This window comes from Petaurus breviceps, unplaced genomic scaffold (assembly GCF_028583685.1).
Source record: "Petaurus breviceps papuanus isolate PSGF00001 unplaced genomic scaffold, PetGlider_PUasm1.0 103, whole genome shotgun sequence".
NCBI classification, from domain to species: domain Eukaryota; kingdom Metazoa; phylum Chordata; class Mammalia; order Diprotodontia; family Petauridae; genus Petaurus; species Petaurus breviceps.
The window spans coordinates 2782687-2801411 of record NW_027185588.1 but is presented as its reverse complement, the minus strand read 5'-3'; the positions used below and the strand labels follow the sequence as shown (position 1 = coordinate 2801411).

At 50.4% G+C, this 18725-nt stretch overlaps 2 protein-coding genes across 3 annotated transcripts; one reads left to right on the top strand and one right to left on the bottom strand.

Annotated features, from left to right (window-relative positions):
- Window positions 1–69: 69 nt before the first annotated feature.
- Window positions 70–8395, bottom strand: PET100 (PET100 cytochrome c oxidase chaperone). Of its 2 annotated transcripts, none has more exons than XM_069093839.1 (4): window positions 8240–8395; window positions 1426–1512; window positions 956–988; window positions 70–539 (listed from the first exon to the last, which is right to left on the bottom strand). In XM_069093839.1, the coding sequence occupies exons 1-4, from the start codon at window positions 8366–8368 to the stop codon at window positions 462–464; spliced, it is 327 nt and encodes a 108-aa protein (XP_068949940.1). In that variant the 5' UTR covers window positions 8369–8395; the 3' UTR covers window positions 70–461. The 2 variants fall into 2 exon arrangements, with proteins under 2 accessions (XP_068949940.1, XP_068949871.1); XM_069093770.1 differs by having other exon boundaries at window positions 8180–8281.
- Window positions 8396–8492: 97 nt separating this feature from the next.
- On the top strand, window positions 8493–18725 carry XAB2 (XPA binding protein 2). The gene is made up of 19 exons (XM_069093635.1): window positions 8493–8655; window positions 10741–10889; window positions 11029–11152; window positions 11256–11453; window positions 11620–11754; window positions 12180–12344; window positions 13435–13579; window positions 13754–13905; window positions 14141–14260; window positions 14337–14468; window positions 14595–14726; window positions 15464–15577; window positions 16422–16584; window positions 16748–16938; window positions 17701–17823; window positions 17918–18089; window positions 18174–18303; window positions 18430–18539; window positions 18629–18725. Exons 1-19 carry the CDS (start codon window positions 8581–8583, stop codon window positions 18688–18690), a joined length of 2592 nt encoding a protein of 863 aa, XP_068949736.1. The 5' UTR covers window positions 8493–8580; the 3' UTR covers window positions 18691–18725.

Here is an 18725-nt window from a genome sequence, read left to right as displayed (position 1 = left end):
GGGCCCGACTTGGCTTCCACACCCTACCAGTCCCCTATCACCAAATAAAAGGCTTTCACATAAACTGAGTAAGGGGTCAGACTGAGTTGTTATTGTCATTGGATTAAAGAATTGGGATGGAAAAATATAAGCTTTCTCTCATCTCTCTTTGGACACAGATACTGATCCCTGAATGGCTCCTAGGTAGAGCCCCAAAAGGCAGGGACCAAGGTGGGGAAGGGAATGGGGTTAATGCATCTGACAAGCCAGTCCAGGGCAGGGGAAGATCTCGAGGCCATAAACGTCTCCAGGTCCATGGGGGAGCAGGGGACATGTGGCCTCCAGAGTTCCTCATCAGAAGGCAGGGCTGGAAGGAGCCCCCTTGCAGGAGTCCTATTTCCCAACCCTCTACCTGTGCTGTGTGCAGTAGCCAGGCTTTGGGGGGACAGACAGGACACACTGATTTCCAGATAAATCCCAGGTCACTGCTGGGCAGTCCGAAGTAGCCTCTCCTCACGCTGCTTCCGCATCCGCTCCTTGAAGTCTTCTAGCTCCTGACGCTAAAATGAGTTGGGGCAGAATGTCAGAAGAGAATGCATAGCTACAGCCCTGTCCCAAACCCCTAGAACCCAGCCCCACTCCAATGTGAAATATTTGGGGGGAGAGGGGCGGGGAAGAAGACTAGAACCCCCAGCCAATCCCCTCCTACCTCCATGGGCTTCCTCCCTGGGCTAGGCGCTCCTTCTGGGGCTATGGCCTCCCCCACCCAGAACCTGTCTCTCACTTGTTCCTCCTGAGGGTACTCCAGCTTCTCCTGAGCCCACAGTAGGAGTTGGAGCCCAGGAGTTCTTACCTGAAACTAGGCTTTCACCTACCCTGAGTGAGGGCAGAGATAGACCTCATGGATATTTCCCACTGCCATCTCAACCTAACCATTCCTCCCCCCACAAATGATGGGGGAGATTCAAGGCTTCACCTGGTCTTCTCGCTCCGGAGGGAAGATCTCCCGCTGCAGAAAGAGAAGAAGTTGCTGGAGAAGAGGGAGAGGACCAGGAACAGACATGGCATCCCCCACCCCTACCCCAGTAGGGCCAGAAGAGAAAGGAGCCCTCTCAGGATCCCCATCCCTCCCAGGGGAGCTCTGGGTCACACAGGACATCTTGCCTCCAGTCCTCACTGCTACTTAGATGAACATAGTGGAAAGTGTGATTGGCACTGAATATCAGCCTTCTCATTGTAGAAATGGCAAGAGTGGGAAGGCCATCATTAAGTCAATAACAGATAGCAACAGAGCCAAGCATTTGGACTCCCAGCCCAAGGAAGCCTCAGTGCCCTACTAGGTACAACCGCCATCTGGGGAGTCACAGAAAGCCTGGCTTCTGAGGCCACAGAATGTGGAGAGTGGCGCGTATTCTCCCCCCACCTCCTTCCTAAGCCCCGGCATACCTTGCGCTGGACGACATACTCCTCAAAATACTCGGCCTGGTTAGAGACCCAGAACATGGCCACTGGGAAGGTGAGATAGAGCATCATCTATAAAGGGGCAGAGAATGGAGGGCACGTCTCCCCACTGCTTCAAAGTCATCTACAGATGTTTTTCATTCAAACAAGAATGAAGTTTTAAATGATTATAATGATAATCACCCACAGAGGGGGAGACTGAGTAGCCCTGGGCTTGCCGCTGTCAAAACGCCAACAGCTAGCTTAGACGTTGTTTCTCAAGATTAATGAACAACTGCATATAAAACAATTCTCATGTTGTAGAATTTCAGATTGAAACATGGATTTTCCTGTTTTGGAAAGTAAAATCTTAAGTTACCATTTTTCATTTTAGAAATCAGTTTGCCATGTTATTTTCCATGTATAACTGAAATTTATCTTTAGACTTTTAAAGCCATGTTGGACTATGCTTGTGAAATTTATTGTTCTTACTGATTTTAAAAATTTATCTTCAGCCACAAATATATTTTGAGAATTAAAAGCACTTTGGAATATACCTGTGCCGAGTTCCTCCAAATCTTTATCATCTCTCCCTGCAGCCTTTCCTGAATCTGCCAGGGCTCTCTCCCTCTCTAACTCTCTGAGTATAAGCTGGATTCACACACACACACACACACAGATACAGACACACAGAGACACACACATACAGACAAACACACACCCCTAACTACTCGAGGGCGGGGACATTGTTTTTGTCTTTATAGCCCCAGGCCTTTGCTCAGAGCCTAGCACACAGCAGCCACATCACATTTGCTGAAGTGAACCCTGTGCTATCCTCTGAGATCCCCCCCGCCTCTCTCCTGAAACAACCCTCTCCACAGTCACCAACGAACTTCAGATTTGCCAAATCTAATGGACTCTTCTCCATCCCTTTCCTCCTTGACTTCTCTATACACCAAGGGATCTTAACCATGTTGTGCCATGAGCCCTTCTGGCAGTCTGGTGAAACCTATGAAGTTCTTCTCAGAACAATGCATTTAAATCATTGAAGGAAATTAAAACACTTGGGGGAGGGGGAATAGCAAAAATAAAAATTTGGGGTTTTTTCCTATTTAAATTCACCAACCTCCAGAAATCTATCCAGGACCCCAGGTTACAGAGCCTTTACTGCTCCAGAGATCACAGAGTCCCAGCTTCAGAGCTGGAAGATTTCAGAGGCCATCTGGTCCAACCTCCTTTATTTTAAAGATGTGGAAACTAAAGTCCAGCTAGCCTGGGACCCAAATCTACACCCTCTGGGTTCTCCTGCCTCTTTGATGACTTTTTCTCTCTTTTCATTTTACAAATACTCTTAATGTAGCTTCTCCCAAGGATGTGTTCTGGGCTTTCTTTTTTCCTCCTTTGGTAATCTCATTCACCTCCAAGACTTCCCCTTTGTAGGTGACCCTGAAATCTGCAACTCCAGCTCTGACCTTCCCTCTGAGCTCCAGCCCCACCTTTCCCCCTTAAGGACATTTCCACCTGCACTTCCAGTCATCATGCCAAACTCAGCTTGTCCAAAATTTAGCTTATTATTTTCCCTCTAACCTTTTTTCTCAGACTTCACTATTTATCTGGGGCACTAGCCATGATTGCCGATTGGCTATTAGCTGCATTTCTCAAGTCCATAAACTGTGGGCTCTCTCTGATCCTTCCTTTCACTTACCTGGAATATACAATCAGATCCCAAGTCCTGTTGATTCCACCTCTTCAATACCTTTGGAATCTTCCTCCTCCCTTTTCTGATCTCACTGACACTGGCCCAGCCGAGTCCCACCTGAATGACTACAATAACCAAACAGCTCTTAGCACTCTCATTCTACCCAGAAAGACCTTTCTACCATTGCCAGAACAAGCTTCCTTAGTGGTGACAAAAGCTCATATTTCTACAGTGTTTTAAAGTCTACCAAGAGCAGCAAGGTGGTGCAGTGGCTAGAGCACCAGGCCTGGAGTTGGGAAGATCAGAGTTCAAATCTAACCTTGGACATTTACTGTGTGATCCTGAGCAAGTCACTTAACCCTGTTTGCCTAAGTTTCCTCATCTATAAAACGAGGTGGAGAAGGAAATAGCAAACACTCCAATATCTCTGCCAAGAAAACCCCAAATAGGGTCACGAAGAGCTGGACACCCACTGAAACAACTGAACAACGACAAATTAAAGTCTATCAAGCTGTCATTCACTATAATCCTGTGAAGTAGGTGGTGCAAATTTACTGAATTTGACAGAGGAGGAAAAGAAGGCATCTGATTTTCTACCAGCTGGGTCATCATAGGCAAGTCACAAAGCCTGTCAGCGCCTCAATTTCTTCATCTGAAAAATAGGCACAACAATAACCACACCCCTCACCTCACAAGGTAGGGGTCCCATAGGCAGTCTGCAAACGATAAAGTGAAATCTGTCAATTATCATTGCCCAAGGCCAGAAAGATGGTAAGTGACTAAGTAAGTGATGGTAAGAGCTAGGATCTGAGTCTGGGTATTTTTTAACTGTGAGCTAAGTGCCTTTTCCACTTAATCAATCAACAATGTGCTAGCACTGTGCTAAGTACTGGAAATTAAAAAAAAAAAAGTGAAAATCACCCCTGCCCTCATGAAGCTTACATTCTAATGTCCTAAGGGAAAAACATATGCATAAAGAGGTATATACAAGACAGATATAGAGAATAGATACAAAGCAACCTTAATCTAATATACATTTCTTTGGGGTTACATTTAACTATTCATCTCTCACATCCAGTTACCACTTCCTGCCGACTGTAACGTGAGGCAGCTAGCTGATGATGGAAATGCAGTGCCAGGTCTGCATTCAGGAAGACCTGAGTTCAAATCTAGCCTCAAACATTTCCTGGCTGTGTGATCCTGGACAAGTCATGTAATCTCTTTCAGCCTCAGTTTCCTCAACTGTAAAATAAGGATAATAACAGCACCTACCTGTCAGGATTGTTGCGGGATACACTGAGATAATGATTGAAAAGCACTTTGCACATAGTAGGGCCTACATTACTGTTATTATTATTATCCCTTTCCCTCTGCTCACACTTCCACCACCCTAGTAGGTGCTTCATCACCTTCTACTGAAGTACTGCAATAGCTTCCTAATCGGCCTCCTTGCCTCTAATCTCCTCCCATACAATCCATCCTCACATAATTACCGACTTCACATTCCTAAAGCATACCACACTGAACCAGAGAAGTGATTTGCCCAAGGTTATATAGCTAATAACTGAGGCTAGACTTGAACTCAAGTCTGCCTATCTCTGAATCTAGCTTTTTTTTTTTTTTGGAGGGGAGAGAACAGGACAATTGGGGTTAAGTGACTTGCCCAAGGTCACAGGACTAGTAAGTGTTAAGTGTCTGAGGCTGGATTTGAACTCAGGTCCTCCTGACTCCAGGGCCAGTGCTCTATTCACTACACCACCTAGCCACCCCTGAATCTAGCTCTTTATCTACTATATCATATTGTTTCAAAATCAAAAGGGAGCCACTGAAAGTCCCCAAGCTAGAGAAGTGTGAGTGTCTCCCTATTGTTTCTGGAATAAAATGCTAACTCTTCTGTTTGGCATTTAAAGCCCTCTCCAATTTGGATCTAGACTCTCCCTTCAAATTTCCCACTTTACCCTCCAGCCACACTGGCCTAGCTGATGTTCCCCAGGAAATTCTGTCTCCACTTTCCACATCTCTTACACATGGCAGATTCTGCCTTGTCTTGCCAACTGCACCTTGGCACCATCTTCCTTCAGTGCTTGGCTCAAGCACCACCACCACCAGGAGAACTTCCCTGCTTCCTCCAAATGCTGCCCATTATTACTTTGTATACATTTCGTATTTCCTTATCCACCACCACCACCCCACCAGCAGACTGTAAGATCCTTGAAGGCAGGCACTGAATTGTTCTTGTCTTTGTATCCCAGCACCTTGCAGCATGCAGTCAGTAAATACTCGGCAGAATTGAATTGAATTTCTGATTCCCTTCTTTCCCTGCCTCTTAGCTACCCTTCACAACACTTTTGGAATAATCTTCCTTCCACATAGATCTGCTCATGTCACTTGACTCAAAGATTTTCAGTAACTCTTTACAGGGTACCAGATAAAGTTCAAACTACTTTGCTTGACAAGGAAGACCTTCTCCAATCTTGGGTCATTCTGCCTTTTCAAATTTATCTTCATTTACTCCCTTCCAGACAAACTAGATTCAAAATCAAGAATCTTAAAGCTGGCAGGGACCTCAGAACAAATCCAGTTCAGCTACTACTTTAACAGGATTCCCCTCTATAACATCCCCCAAGTTCAAAAAGCCACTTTTCATCAAGGAAGAAAAAAACCCCTGGAAATTATGAGCTACTAAACTTGACTTCAATTCTTGGGTAAATTCTAAAATGCAACAGTGAAGGGATGGTTGGGAACCATCCAGAAAAGGAAGCAGTGATTAAAAAGCCAGTTTGGTTTTGTCAAGAACAGGTCATGCCAGACTAACTTTATTTTCTTTTCTGAAAGAGTTATTAATAGCTTAAATTGTAGACATAGTTTACTTGGATCTTAACAAAGTATCTGATAAAGTATCTTATTCTACTCTTGCGGAAAACATGGGAAGACAAGGACTAGACTATAAGACGATTTGTTGCTGATCAGTCATGTCTAACTCTTCATGACCCCGTTTGAGGTTTTCTTGGCAAAGATACTGTGGTGGTTTGCCATTTCCTTCTCCAGCTCATTTTATAAATGAGAGAAACTGAGGCAACCAGGGTGAAGTGACCTGTCCAGGGTCACACAGGGTGTTTGAGGTCAGATTTGAACTCAGGAAGAGGAGTTTTCCTAACTCTAGGACCAGCACTCTATCCATAGCTGCCCTATAATAGATGTAGAGAGATTTAAAACTATTTGAAAGACCAGACTCAAGGATAAGCCATTAGGGGTTCAATGTCAATAAACATAAGATTTCCAGTGAAGGGGCCTGAGTGGCTCAAGGACCTTTGTTCCACCCTGGACTATTTAGCATTTTTAACCAAATATTTGGACAACAGAATAGATAGCATGCTCATCAAGTTTGTAGGAGACTAGATAAGAATAGTTAACATACTACCGTGTTTCCCCGATAATAAGACACTGTCTTATTATTTTTTTTTGGACAGAAAAACACCAGAGGGCTTATTTTAATGAACATTGACAGCAATTTTAATAAACAGATAAATGTGAACAAAAAATGTACCTTTATTCAATAATGAATTCAATAAAGAACAGGATGAAGCGCTCACTGCTGCAGCTCTGATGGGATGCAGCTCGGAGCGCGGCATGCGTTTCGGGGGGGGGACGGTGCATACAGAGGGTACCGTAATGTAGCGTGTAGCGCAGGGGATCACCTTCACTACAGTAGCAATCTCAATAGGGCTTATTTTCGGGGGAGGGCTTATTTTAGAGGAATCTTACACAGTAAGGGGAGGGCTTATTTTCAGGATAGGTCTTATTATCGGGGAAACACGGTATAGGTTAGGATCCAAAAAGACCTTGACATTCAAGAATGTTGAGCTAAGCCCAATAAGATGAAATTCAATATGGACAAATATAAAGTCTGAGACGGGTCAAAAAAAAATTCACCTTCACAAGCACAGGATGAGGGAGTCATGGTTCAATGGAAATTTGAGAGAAAAAAAATCTGGATGCTTTTGGTGAACTCAATATGAGTCAGCAGCGGGATGTTCCCATCAAACAAAATTAATGCCATTCTGAGAAGATGTTAAGAGAGTTAAAAGAGAAAAGGTGAGAGACAGTGAGGAGCAGTGGACAGAAACTTAGCTTTGGAGCTGTGAAGAGCTGGATTCCAGTTCAGCCTTTTAACACATGCAGGCTAAGTGACCCTGGGCAAATCACTTAATCTGTCCATGCAAGGCCACTCTCTGTGATTACAAGTCAAAGAGAAGGTGCTGACCAGCACTGATAGGAGCCCCTCCTGGGAGTTTCCTATACCTATGAAATCACAGATCTAGTACAATCCCTATGCTATAGTTTCCAAAATAAAGAGGTGATAGTACCACTGTCTCCTAGTGCAGTCTTTGGAGTGAACTTAGGGCACCAATCCTACCTCAGACACTTACTATGGCCCTGGGCAAGTCACTTAACCCCCTAAGTCTCAGTTTCCCCATCTGTAAAAAGAGGGTAATAACTGCACCTGCATCCCAGGATTGTCGTGAGGATCAAATGAGATAATATATGTACAGCACTCGGTACATATTAGGCGCTTAACAGATGCTTGCTCCCTTCCTTGCAGGATAAAATGAGATATTTGTGTACTTTGCAAAACGTTAAAGCCCTATATAAATACATCATCATCATCATCATCAGTCGAATCTCATTTGGAGTCTCCTGTTCAGTTCTAGGCACGATAGGTTAAGATCACGAAGTGACAAGAGGGGGTGACCCCAAGGTGAAAGCTCCTGAGTTCCTATCAATCGGGGGTCTTTTAGCTGGAAGAAGAGAAGGCTAGGGAGAGTAGGGCAGACTGGGGAGAGGAAACCGCTGTTTGAAGGGCTGTCACGTGGGAGGCCCCCGAGGCAGAATAAAGAGCCTCGGAAGGATTCCGAAGAGGCGTTTTTAGACTCCAAGACAGGTAACGCGGTCTGTAACCAAGAGATGGGGCGGGGGCAGTGAGGGCATAGGGATGGGTGTGGAAGAGGGGAGTGTCAACAGGGGATTCAGTCGCTAGATCCCATCCCAAAAGGCTCCTACCTGCCCCCAACCCGGCCCCGAGAAGCAGTGTCCCACACGCCCCTGGTCCCCAGCACTGACCCGAAAAACCTCCAGCTTCACCCCCATCCTGTTGGATCCGACGGCTGCTTCCGCCAGTCTCTGAAGCCACATCTGCCCAAAACTAGACTCCGCAACAAGACGTACGTTCATTGGCTTGGGCTCGAGCATGGATGCTGGAGCCTATTGGCCAGAGTGGATCAAAGCGGAAGCGAGCTGTGGAGAAGGTGTCTCGCCTGTTCCCCTAGTACTGAACAGGCGGAAGTTATTCTGAGGAGGGCACGGAAGTGGGCTGCATTCAGCCAATGAGGAACGGTGCCAGGACGGATGAAGGCGGGATCACGGTGTAAAGGCTGGTGAGTGCAGCTGGGGAAGACGCGGGTATGCCCGAGATCGGGGAGGCAGCCCCAGCCGAGGCAAACCTGAAGGCTCGGCCCGAGAGGCCCGACCTCTTCTTTGTGAGTACGAGCGGGAGGAGGGCACAGACGCGTTGGGCTCCACGGGGCGGCGGGCGGCCTCCGAAACCTGGGATGGGGGAGACGCTAGTCCGACAGAGGCATGGAGTGCGCAGGCGCGACTCCGGGAGCTTGGGAGAATGCGCAGGGGCAGGAAAGAGCCTCGGCTAACCTGGGAGTGGGCGAAGTTGGAGGCTGCGCTCGCTGGGCTCAGCTCTTCTCTTTCTCTTATTCGTGAGAGACGAAGTGGGGGGGCTAAAGGACTGGTTCACACTGAGGGTGAGCCCTAGTGAGCCACTGCAGGTTCTTTAGCAAAGAATCAGGACCTCAAACAGCTCCCCATCTCCTAGATACTCTATTTCTTACGCAGATGCTGAGATTTGCTTAGAACTCTTCCATCTGTGGCCTCCCCAGTAAAGCTCAGCCTCCTTTGCTTGGCCTTCCAGCCTTCCAAACGTATCGTTCCCCTCTTGAAACGTGAGACTGCCAGGCCTTCCTGTGTCCGCTGCTTCCGCCCTCTCCTCCCCCCGACTTCGCACGGCCTCGCACCCCCTCCGCCACACTCATTCAGCAGTAGTCTCTAGTGTAGTTTTCTGGGTTCATGCCTTTCTCTTCGATTTTGAGTTACGCAAGGGCTGGGGCAAAGTCAAAATGTGTGGAAAAACTCGTAAGGAAGAGTCAGGCTTTTCCCCTGCTTGGACCCAGGAGCTAAAATGAAGAGCAGCAGATGGAAATGTAAGAGAAGTGGGTCTGGGTTTGATGTTATAAAAACCATCTAAAAAACCCTGACGTTTGGTGTTAGAGTCAGAGCTGTCCCAGGGGCGTCTAAGTTCCCGGTCATTGGAAATCTCAAGCTAAGGCAGCATGAGCATTTTGGGGGATAGAGCTCTGAGGGAGGAGTCAGGAAGACCAGAGTTCAAATCCAGCCTCAGACACTTCCTGGCAGTGTCACTCTGGGCAAGCCTCTTAAACTGTATTTGTCTCCATTTACTCATCTGTAAAATGGGGGTGATAGTGCCTACTTCCTAACTGTTGTAAGGATCAAAAGAGATAATAAGTAAAGTGTTTGGCACAGTGCCTGGCGCATAGTAAGTGCTATGTGAATGTTGCTTATTATTAAAGCACTTAGCACAGAGCATGGCATACTAAGTGCTTTATAAATGTTAGCTATTTTCATAAGTATGTGGCCTGGATGCCTTTTGAGGTCCCTCCAGCTCTAAGATTCTGTGATTACTTAAACTTTGTATCAGAGCCCCACAAAGTCCTCTCCTGTAGTAGGTATTTAATAAATGTGGGGTGAATTGAATTGGATCAGAGCTGGCTCTGGGACACAAGCCCTTGGCTGTCCAGCAGAATGGTGGGAGGTAGAAAGATGGGAGCCAGGGAGGAGGCTGTTGCTATGATGAGTCAAGATGGAGAGAAAGGAGAATGTTGGGGGTATTTCTAAGGGACACTGAGCTAGATGCAGACACTAGGTAATATGCGGAGATGAAGTATTGCAGGATTTAGAATTGGACGATTTCTTTATCACACAGACCGTAAAACTAGGCGTCTGTCCAGTCAAAGACATAAACTGTCTCAGACTTGGAAGGGACTTCCTTGGCTTTCTAATCCAACCCGTACTTGAACAAGAATTCCTTCTTCATAAGGCTTAATAGGTGATTACCTAGCCATTGCATGAAGGCTTCAAATAAGGGGGAACCCACTACCTCCAGGGGTAGCTTATTCTGTCATCCAACCTAAATATGCCACTTTTGCCAGTGACCTGCAAGCTGGGTACTTGCTCAGAGAGGAAACAAGAATTTAGTCAGTAAACCAGTCAGGTGCTTGGAATGGGGCTTTGAAACAGAAAGACATGTCTGATCCCGAAGCCCAGAAACATAAAGTGATTTGCCTGGGGTCACATAAGGAGTGTAAAAGGTGAGATTTTATCCTGGGTCTCCTGACTCTTTCCACTGTGGCACAGCTGTCTCAGTGAGAGGGAAGCCAGCCTTCTGGGGGTGGTGGAGATTTGGGGGGCTTCAGAGTGATGGGATTGGGAAGGAGGAGGCCTGCCTTGGTTGAGACACTGGCCCTTTGTCTCCCTAGGAAGAGGAAGATTTGCAGTATGAGGAGGAAATCCTTCGCAACCCGTTCTCTGTCAAGTGTTGGTTTCGGTACATCGAGTTCAAGCAGAGTGCATCGCAGGCTGTGCTCAATCTGTTGTATGAGCGAGCCCTCAAGGAGCTGCCTGGGAGGTGAGAGGCCCTCCCACTTTCCAGCCTCCCCTCCCTCTCCTCCCATGGGGCACCTCAGGATGGGAAAGTGGAGCTTGGGCAGAGAAAAGGGAAAGGCTGTAACAGTGTCCACAAGCATGTTTCCTCTCCTGTCACCCAGTTACAAGCTATGGTACCACTACCTGAAAGCCCGCCGGGCCCAGGTGAAGCGTCGCTGCGTGACTGACCCTGCCTACGAGGATGTCAACAATTGCCACGAGCGGGCCTTGGTCTTCATGCACAAGGTAAGCACTTGGTGAGCAGGGTCCCGGGGGCAGAAGGAAGCTGAGGCGTCCCGGGCTGGGGAGGTGGGAACACAAGGAGACCACTGCCTTCTCCCTGCTCCAGATGCCACGTCTGTGGTTGGATTACTGCCAGTTCTTGATGGAGCAGGGCCGCATCACTCGGACCCGGCGCACCTTCGACCGTGCCCTGCGGGCTCTGCCCATCACTCAGCACTCTCGCATCTGGCCCCTCTATCTTCGCTTTGTACGTTCCCACCCCCTTCCTGAGACCGCAGTGCGTGTGTACCGCCGCTTCCTCAAGGTGAGCCGTGCAGACAGCAGACCATACGGCTGTAAGATTTCCTGCCCTGTGACCCCCAAACCCAAGCTCCATGGGATGAAATGGGCACTGGAGAGGGAAAGGGCAAGGGCATCTTAAGGCTGGGGGGGAAGAGCACTGACCACTTTCTCTGTTGGGGGTTCCCCAGCTGAGCCCTGAGAGTGCAGAGGAGTACATTGAGTACCTGCGCTCCATTGACCGGCTGGATGAGGCAGCTCAGCGCCTGGCAACCGTGGTCAATGATGAAAGATTTGTCTCCAAGGAAGGAAAGTCCAACTACCAGGTCAGGCCCCAGCCCCCTTCAGAGGTCCCAGGAGGCCCCGACAACCCAAACCTCACCCTCCCCACACATTTGCTTACACGGCCACATAGTCACACATAATCATGGGATTGCTAAGATCCAGAGCTGGTCATCTGGTTCAACCCCTCACTTTGCAGATGGGGAAACTGAGGCCCAGAGGAGAGAAGAGGCTGTCTGCAATCACCTAGGTAATAAGTAGCAGAGCCAGGCTTCGAATCCAGGATCTCCTGTGATTCCTGATCTGGTGATTTTTTCATTACACCCTGCTACCTTCTTGGTTCTACACAGTCACATGCACTGACATCACCTCACGGTCACAGACACACAGAACCCTCCCAAATTCCAGGAAAGGGCCAAGGGAGCTGCAGGAACCATGGAGCTGAGCCCCTCCCTCTCTTTTTCTCTAGCTGTGGCATGAACTGTGTGACCTGATCTCCCAAAATCCTGACAAAGTGCAATCCTTAAATGTGGGCGCCATCATCCGAGGGGGCCTCACCCGCTTCACTGACCAGCTGGGCAAGCTCTGGTGCTCGCTGGCCGACTACTACATCCGAAGTGGACATTTCGAGAAGGTACCAGGGCTGGGCCTGAGCCAGGATTCCTGAGGGGACATACACATGCCTCCTAGACCTGGAGCTTGTGGGCTCTGCCAGAAGCATCTTCCTAAAGCAGAAGTCTGTCTGTGTCCCTTCTGTAAGAGAGCCTTCAGTAATATGGGAGCTAACATTATTTAAGGACCTGCTATGTGTCGGACACTGCACTAAGCACTGAATATTATCTCATTGATCCCTCTATCAACCCTGGCAGTAGGTGCTGTTATTATTCCCATTCTACAGACAAGGAAACTCAGAAAAACAGGTTAAATGACTTGCCCAAGGTTACTCAACTAGGAAATATCAGAGGCTGGCTTTGATCTTGGGTCTTCCTGACTCCAGGCCCAGCGTTCTGTGCACCATAGCGCCCCTAGCACCTGTGGCTCTCTATTGTCTCCAAAATAAACTGAGCTCTGGCTTGGCACTTAAAGATTTCAGTGTCCATGCCAGACCTATTTTTCCAGGCTGTTTCACTCCCCATCCACAGACTGGCGACTGTGCTATTGCCCACCCTTGACATCCCTTTTCTTGCCTCACCCAGAGCTCTCTGTGGCCCCTGCCTGGGTGTCCCCCTTCCTGGCTTCTTCATTTCAGGAGGGCTCATGGACCACCTTTCGGGGGAAGGCCTTCGTGGCCCTATTGGTTGGTCCTCTCTCCCTCCTACACCTCCAGTAGTCACGTAGGCCCTTGTCTGCTTCTGTGCTGTCTCTCCCTTCTCCAGTAAAATGCTAGTTCTTGGAGGGTTTTCACTTTGCCTTTAAGTCCTTTGTGCCTGGTACACAGTAGGCATTTAATAAATGCTGATTGAACTGAATAGCATATTGAAAATTAATTTTTCCAGTTATCAAACATTTAACTTTTAGGTTTTTTGTAGTATTCCCTTCACAAAAGCCCTAGGAGGTATGTAGGGCAAACATCATTCCTGTTGTAGAGATGTGGAAGATGCCTTCCTCGGGGTCACAGAATGTGTCAGTGTCAGAACCAGGGCTCTTTACTTCCCAAGAAGGGAAGAGGACGGCGAGGGAGGGGCCAGGTGTGGGGGCTGTGCTGACAGCTCTTTTTGTCACAGGCCCGAGATGTGTACGAGGAGGCAATCCAGACAGTAATGACCGTACGAGACTTCACACAGGTCTTCGACAGCTATGCCCAGTTTGAGGAGAGCATGATTGCAGCCAAGATGGAGACAACTTCAGAGCTAGGGCGGGAGGAAGAAGGTGAGGGTGTGGGGGACAAGGATGGAGACAGAGGGGCTGAACTGTGCAGTCTGTGGGATGGGAGGGTGGGCACCTCAGAGGGGCCAGGACATGCATTCTGGCAGGGGCAAGGCCAACCTCAGAAGGGCTTTTCATTTTCCCACGGGTCCATAATTGTAGCTGTTTCTGTCTCAGATGACGTGGACCTGGAGCTACGTTTGGCACGCTTTGAGCAGCTCATCAGCCGCCGGCCCCTCCTCCTCAATAGCGTTCTGCTACGCCAGAACCCCCATCATGTGCATGAGTGGCACAAGCGAGTGGCCCTGCATCAGGGCCGGCCCAGAGAGGTGTGGAGCAAAGCCTGCCTGCCCACCCCACCCCCCAGTCCTTTCCATCCTGGAGCCTCTGTTTTCTCTTCCCCTGCCTGTCCCCCCATCCCCACACACACACACACCCCTGCCCCCAAAGTCCTTCCAAACCCAGAGCCTCTCCTCTTCCTCTTTCTCCCTTGCCAGTCCCTTCATTCCACATGAACTTTCCTCCCCAGGCGGGCAGCCATGGCCTCCCTTCTGCCTCTTCTAGGTCATCAACACATATACAGAGGCTGTGCAGACCGTGGATCCCTTCAAGGCCACAGGCAAACCCCACACACTGTGGGTCGCCTTTGCCAAGTTCTATGAGGATAACGGGCAGCTGGATGATGTGAGCTGTGGGAGCAGGAGGGGGAGGGCTGGGGGTCCAGTCTGAAGCCTCTGGGTGACTCTTCCTGTCTGCCTAGGCCCGCACCATCCTGGAGAAGGCGACCAAAGTGAACTTCAAACAAGTGGAGGACTTGGCCAGTGTGTGGTGTGAATACGGCGAGATGGAGCTCAGACATGACAACTATGACCAGGCCCTGCGGCTGCTGCGGGTGCGTGGTGTACGGGTGCCTGCGTGAAGGCCCCAGGGACAGGGAGGCCAGGATCCTCTGCGTTGTGGGGGCAGCCAAAGGGGTGCTGGGGCTGATGGGGACACTGTGTCCTCCTGTCTCCTGCAGAAGGCAACTGCCCTGCCTGCCCGCCGGGCCGAGTATTTTGATGGCTCTGAGCCTGTGCAGAATCGGGTCTACAAGTCCTTGAAGGTGTGGTCTATGCTGGCTGACCTTGAGGAAAGTCTGGGCACCTTCCAGGTGAGTGCTGCCCTTCCCCCAGGCTTCTCCCCAGCCAGGCCTCAGGGATCCTCAGAAAACCCCCTTACGCAGGCTGTGAATTCACTGCATCTCTCTTCAGCAAACAGGAATGGCCTCCCTTCCCTCCCTCACCCTGTGAGTCTCCCTCCTCCCAAGCCTGGTTCCCAAATCTTCCCTGAGCCCCAGTTTGTAGCAACTTTTAGACATCACACCATACCTCATTTACACCCTTCGGATGCCCTAGTCCCCCAAAAGGCAGAACTAGGAGCAATGAGTAAGGCTGAAAGCTGCAGGTTTGGGGTTCGGTCCCAAAGCAGCAATTCCCCTTCACTGGTGGAACCTGGAGAACCACATGTCAGGGATGGGAGACCTCAGAGTACATGCTTCCATCCCCAGTATTTGGAAGCTATGGGACATTCTGTGTTCTGGTCATCTTTGTTAGCCTTAGTTCTCTGCCACTCAAAGTCTGGTCACTATCCCAGTTCAAGCACAGGAGTCACTCTGTGGGCTCTTAATGACTGTTAGACCATTGATCAAGCACCTACTGTGTGCTGGTCCCCAGGGGAGGTGAAATCAATCCCAGCCAGTCCCTGCCCATAGGGAGAGGAGGCACACAGTACTGGGAGAGAAGGGGTCCAGACAGTGGGTTGGGGCTGAGTTAGGAGAGATGGTGCCCCCCCCATCCCATGCACCCCAGTGAGCCTTAGCCGTGATCACATGCCCATCTGTGTCTGCAGTCCACTAAGGCCGTGTACGAGCGGATCCTGGACCTGCGCATCGCCACACCCCAGATCGTCATCAATTATGCCATGTTCCTGGAGGAGCACAAATACTTTGAGGAAAGCTTCAAGGTGGGTCTAGGCCCCTTGGGACGTTCATGGGGTGGGGGTGGAGAGCTGCCATTTCTAGACCAGTTTGCAAAGGGCTTCCCTCACAGGAAAGAGGCCAGGGTGGGTGGGAGTGGGGGGGTTAACCTCTTGGTTATGCCACAGTCACTTCAGTTCAAGAAGCAACGTGTTCAGTGCCTCTGATGGACCTGGCACAGCTCTGGGCTCTGGAGACAACCTAGTGAAGGAGGCGGAGGGAAGAAATGGGGATGTGTCACCAGCCTGGAGAGTCCCTCAGGGGATGTGATAGCGATCTACATGTGAGGGCTGTCATGTGCAAAACAGATTAGACAGATTAGACGTGTTCTCTTTGGCCCCAGAGGCAGAATGAGGAGCAGTGGGGGTGGGGGGGGAGGTACAAAGAGGCAGATTTAGGCCTGACAGAAAGACAAGTTCCTTAGCCATTAGAGCTGTGTAAAACCGGCTTCCTCAAAGGTCTTCCTCCCTGGGGTCTTCAAGGCATCCTTTAGTCAGCTATGTCAGAAGGGACGTCCTTGTTCAGGTATGGGTTCAACTGTGGACGCCAAGATTTCTGAGAATGCATGAGAGAGAGGATTATGGTTCCCATTTTACAGAGGAGAAAGCTGAGGCATAGTGAGCACAGAATTTGGTGTCACAAGAACTTGGGTTTGAATGCAGGCCCTCAGCTAACCTTGAGGGCTTTGGTGACCCAGGGCAAGTTTCTCCCTGAGCCTCTTTCTTCTGTGGCTGGCCAGGTGGGGCTTTGGGGCACTCCATCCACTAGCTTTTGTCCCATGTGTACTAGCAGTGTTCTGGGGCAAGCTCCATGTCTCCCCTTCCCTGCCAGGCCTACGAGCGGGGCATCTCACTGTTTAAGTGGCCCAACGTGTCAGACATCTGGAGCACATACCTGACCAAATTTATCGCCCGCTATGGAGGCCGCAAGCTGGAGCGGGCCCGGGACCTGTTTGAGCAGGCGCTGGATGGCTGCCCCCCCAAATATGCCAAAAGTGAGAAGTCTTTGGAACTGGGGGAGAGGCTTCATGTGAGGGGAATCTAGGATGGAGATGGGAGCGGTGCAGATTTGTGGGAAGAGGGGGATTCCGGGTGGGGGCGGCACGAGTGTTTTCTGAGCAGCTCTGGGTCCTGACAGTCTCATCCTCCCATCCCCAGCTCTCTACCTGTTATATGCCCGGCTAGAGGAAGAGTGGGGTCTGGCCCGCCATGCCATGGCTGTGTATGAGCGTGCCACCCGTGCCGTGGAGCCCTCCCAGCAGCATGAAATGTTCAACATCTACATCAAACGTGCTGCTGAGATCTACGGTGTCACCCACACCCGCAGCATCTACCAGAAAGCTATCGAGGTACCATGGCAGGCAGGGGAATAGGGCACTGACCTAGGAGAGAGCAAAGTCAGGGAGCAGGGGAGCCACAGAAAAGAAAAGCTAGGACGCACCTTGTCCACTCCCCTTGATGTCCTTCCCTGGTGCCTCTCCAGCAGGTCCCCTCTGTCCCCTCTCTGCTTGCTCACTTTCCCCATCTACAGGGAGTATTTGCACTTAATCATCTCTAAAGTTCCATCCAGGTCCAAATCCTATGATTCTATGATGCTGCTTTTCCCCGGCTCGCAGACTGATCGGTCCTGCCAGCAGGCACAGCTCATGCCTAGTCCTCTGAGCCCACCCAGCCCAGCGGCCAAACATTGACCTGCTTCCTATTGGTCAGGCGCCACCCAGTCGAGCCACAGGTTTTAGGGGATGTGCACACTTCCAAGAGGTGGAAGTGGAATGAAGTTGTTAAAAGCAGTAGAACCCAGGCTGGTCAGTGGAATGCAAACTGGGCCTTGTCCAGTCTGCGCTCAAGCCAATACCCAGTTGGGAATTGGGCTCAGATTGTACAAGGCATCCTATAGCTGGCATCCTTGGCAGGAAGAAACACACCTCTTTGTGTCTGCTGTTTTTGGAGAAGGCCAAAGGCCTGGGGGGCTCGTTGTGGGAGGACATGAGAGTGACTGAGGGTTGCAGTGCTCAATGTAGTCCACCTTGTAAGGAGCTTTGGAACACAGGGTCAGGTTGGAGCAAGTATCTCAGTGGTCCCTTCAGACTCCACTCTCTTCTGGTTTTCAGGTGCTGTCCGATGAGCACGCACGAGAAATGTGTCTTCGCTTTGCTGATATGGAGTGTAAACTGGGGGAGATTGACCGGGCCCGGGCCATCTATAGTTTCTGCTCCCAGATCTGCGATCCTCGGGTATGAGGCCCAAGACTCAGCTGAGGATGGGGACAGGACGAGCATCCAGGGGTGTAGAGATCTCTCTGACCATCTTCCCTTTGCTGACCCCCAGACAACAGGAACGTTCTGGCAGACGTGGAAGGACTTTGAGATCCGTCATGGGAATGAAGACACCATCCGTGAGATGCTTCGGATCCGGCGAAGCGTCCAGGCCACGTACAACACACAGGTTAACTTCATGGCCTCCCAGATGCTGAAGGTGTACAGCAACGCCACAGGCACTGGTGAGTCCTGGCCGCTGCTCCCCACCAGGGTCTGCGCTGGCCCCCTTCCCAGGGCCTGACTTGCCTCTCTCCCCTTGGCCCTAGTGTCTGACCTCGCCCCCGGACAGAGCGGGATGGATGACATGAAGCTGTTGGAGCATCGGGCAGAGCAGCTGGCAGCAGAGGCACAGCGGGACCAGCCTCCCCACTCACAGAGCAAGATCCTCTTTGTCAGGTGGGTGCCGGGGCACTCGAGTCTGGGAGGCCGGGCTGGGCCTGGCCAGGGCAGTCCTTATGGCCCTCAGGAACGTCAGCCTTAGGGTGGGGTGAGGAGCTGAAGGCCAGCTTCCCATTTCCCCAGGAGTGACGCCTCCCGCACTGAGCTGGCTGAACTGGCCCAGCAGGCCAACCCTGAGGAGATTGAGATAGGGGAGGAGGAGGAGGAGGAAGAGGAGGACCTGCAGCCCAATGGTGAGTGGTGGAGGGGAGGAGGCAGGCCAGCGCCCGGAGCCCTGTCCCTGGGAGTGACAGAGGCTCACCTTCCCCCCTTCTTTCCCCAGAGGTGTCGCTAGAGCAGCAGAGCGTGCCAGCCACCGTCTTCGGGAGCCTGAAAGAAGACTGATCCCAATTACCCACAATAAATTCTTTACATTTGTA

Coding starts and splice junctions, on each gene's coding strand:
- PET100 (XM_069093839.1), bottom strand. CDS start 8,368: ATGCTCGAGCCCAAGCCAATGAACGTACGTCTTGTTGCGGAGTCTAGT. Junction 1,513..8,239: donor TGAAGCTGGAGGTTTTTCGG/GTCAGTGCTGGG, acceptor GCCCCTTTATAG/ATGATGCTCTATCTCACCTT. Junction 989..1,425: donor AGTATGTCGTCCAGCGCAAG/GTATGCCGGGGC, acceptor CTCTTTCTGCAG/CGGGAGATCTTCCCTCCGGA.
- XAB2 (XM_069093635.1), top strand. CDS start 8,581: ATGCCCGAGATCGGGGAGGCAGCCCCAGCCGAGGCAAACCTGAAGGCT. Junction 16,585..16,747: donor CCCCCCCAAATATGCCAAAA/GTGAGAAGTCTT, acceptor TCCCATCCCCAG/CTCTCTACCTGTTATATGCC. Junction 18,540..18,628: donor GGAGGACCTGCAGCCCAATG/GTGAGTGGTGGA, acceptor TTCTTTCCCCAG/AGGTGTCGCTAGAGCAGCAG.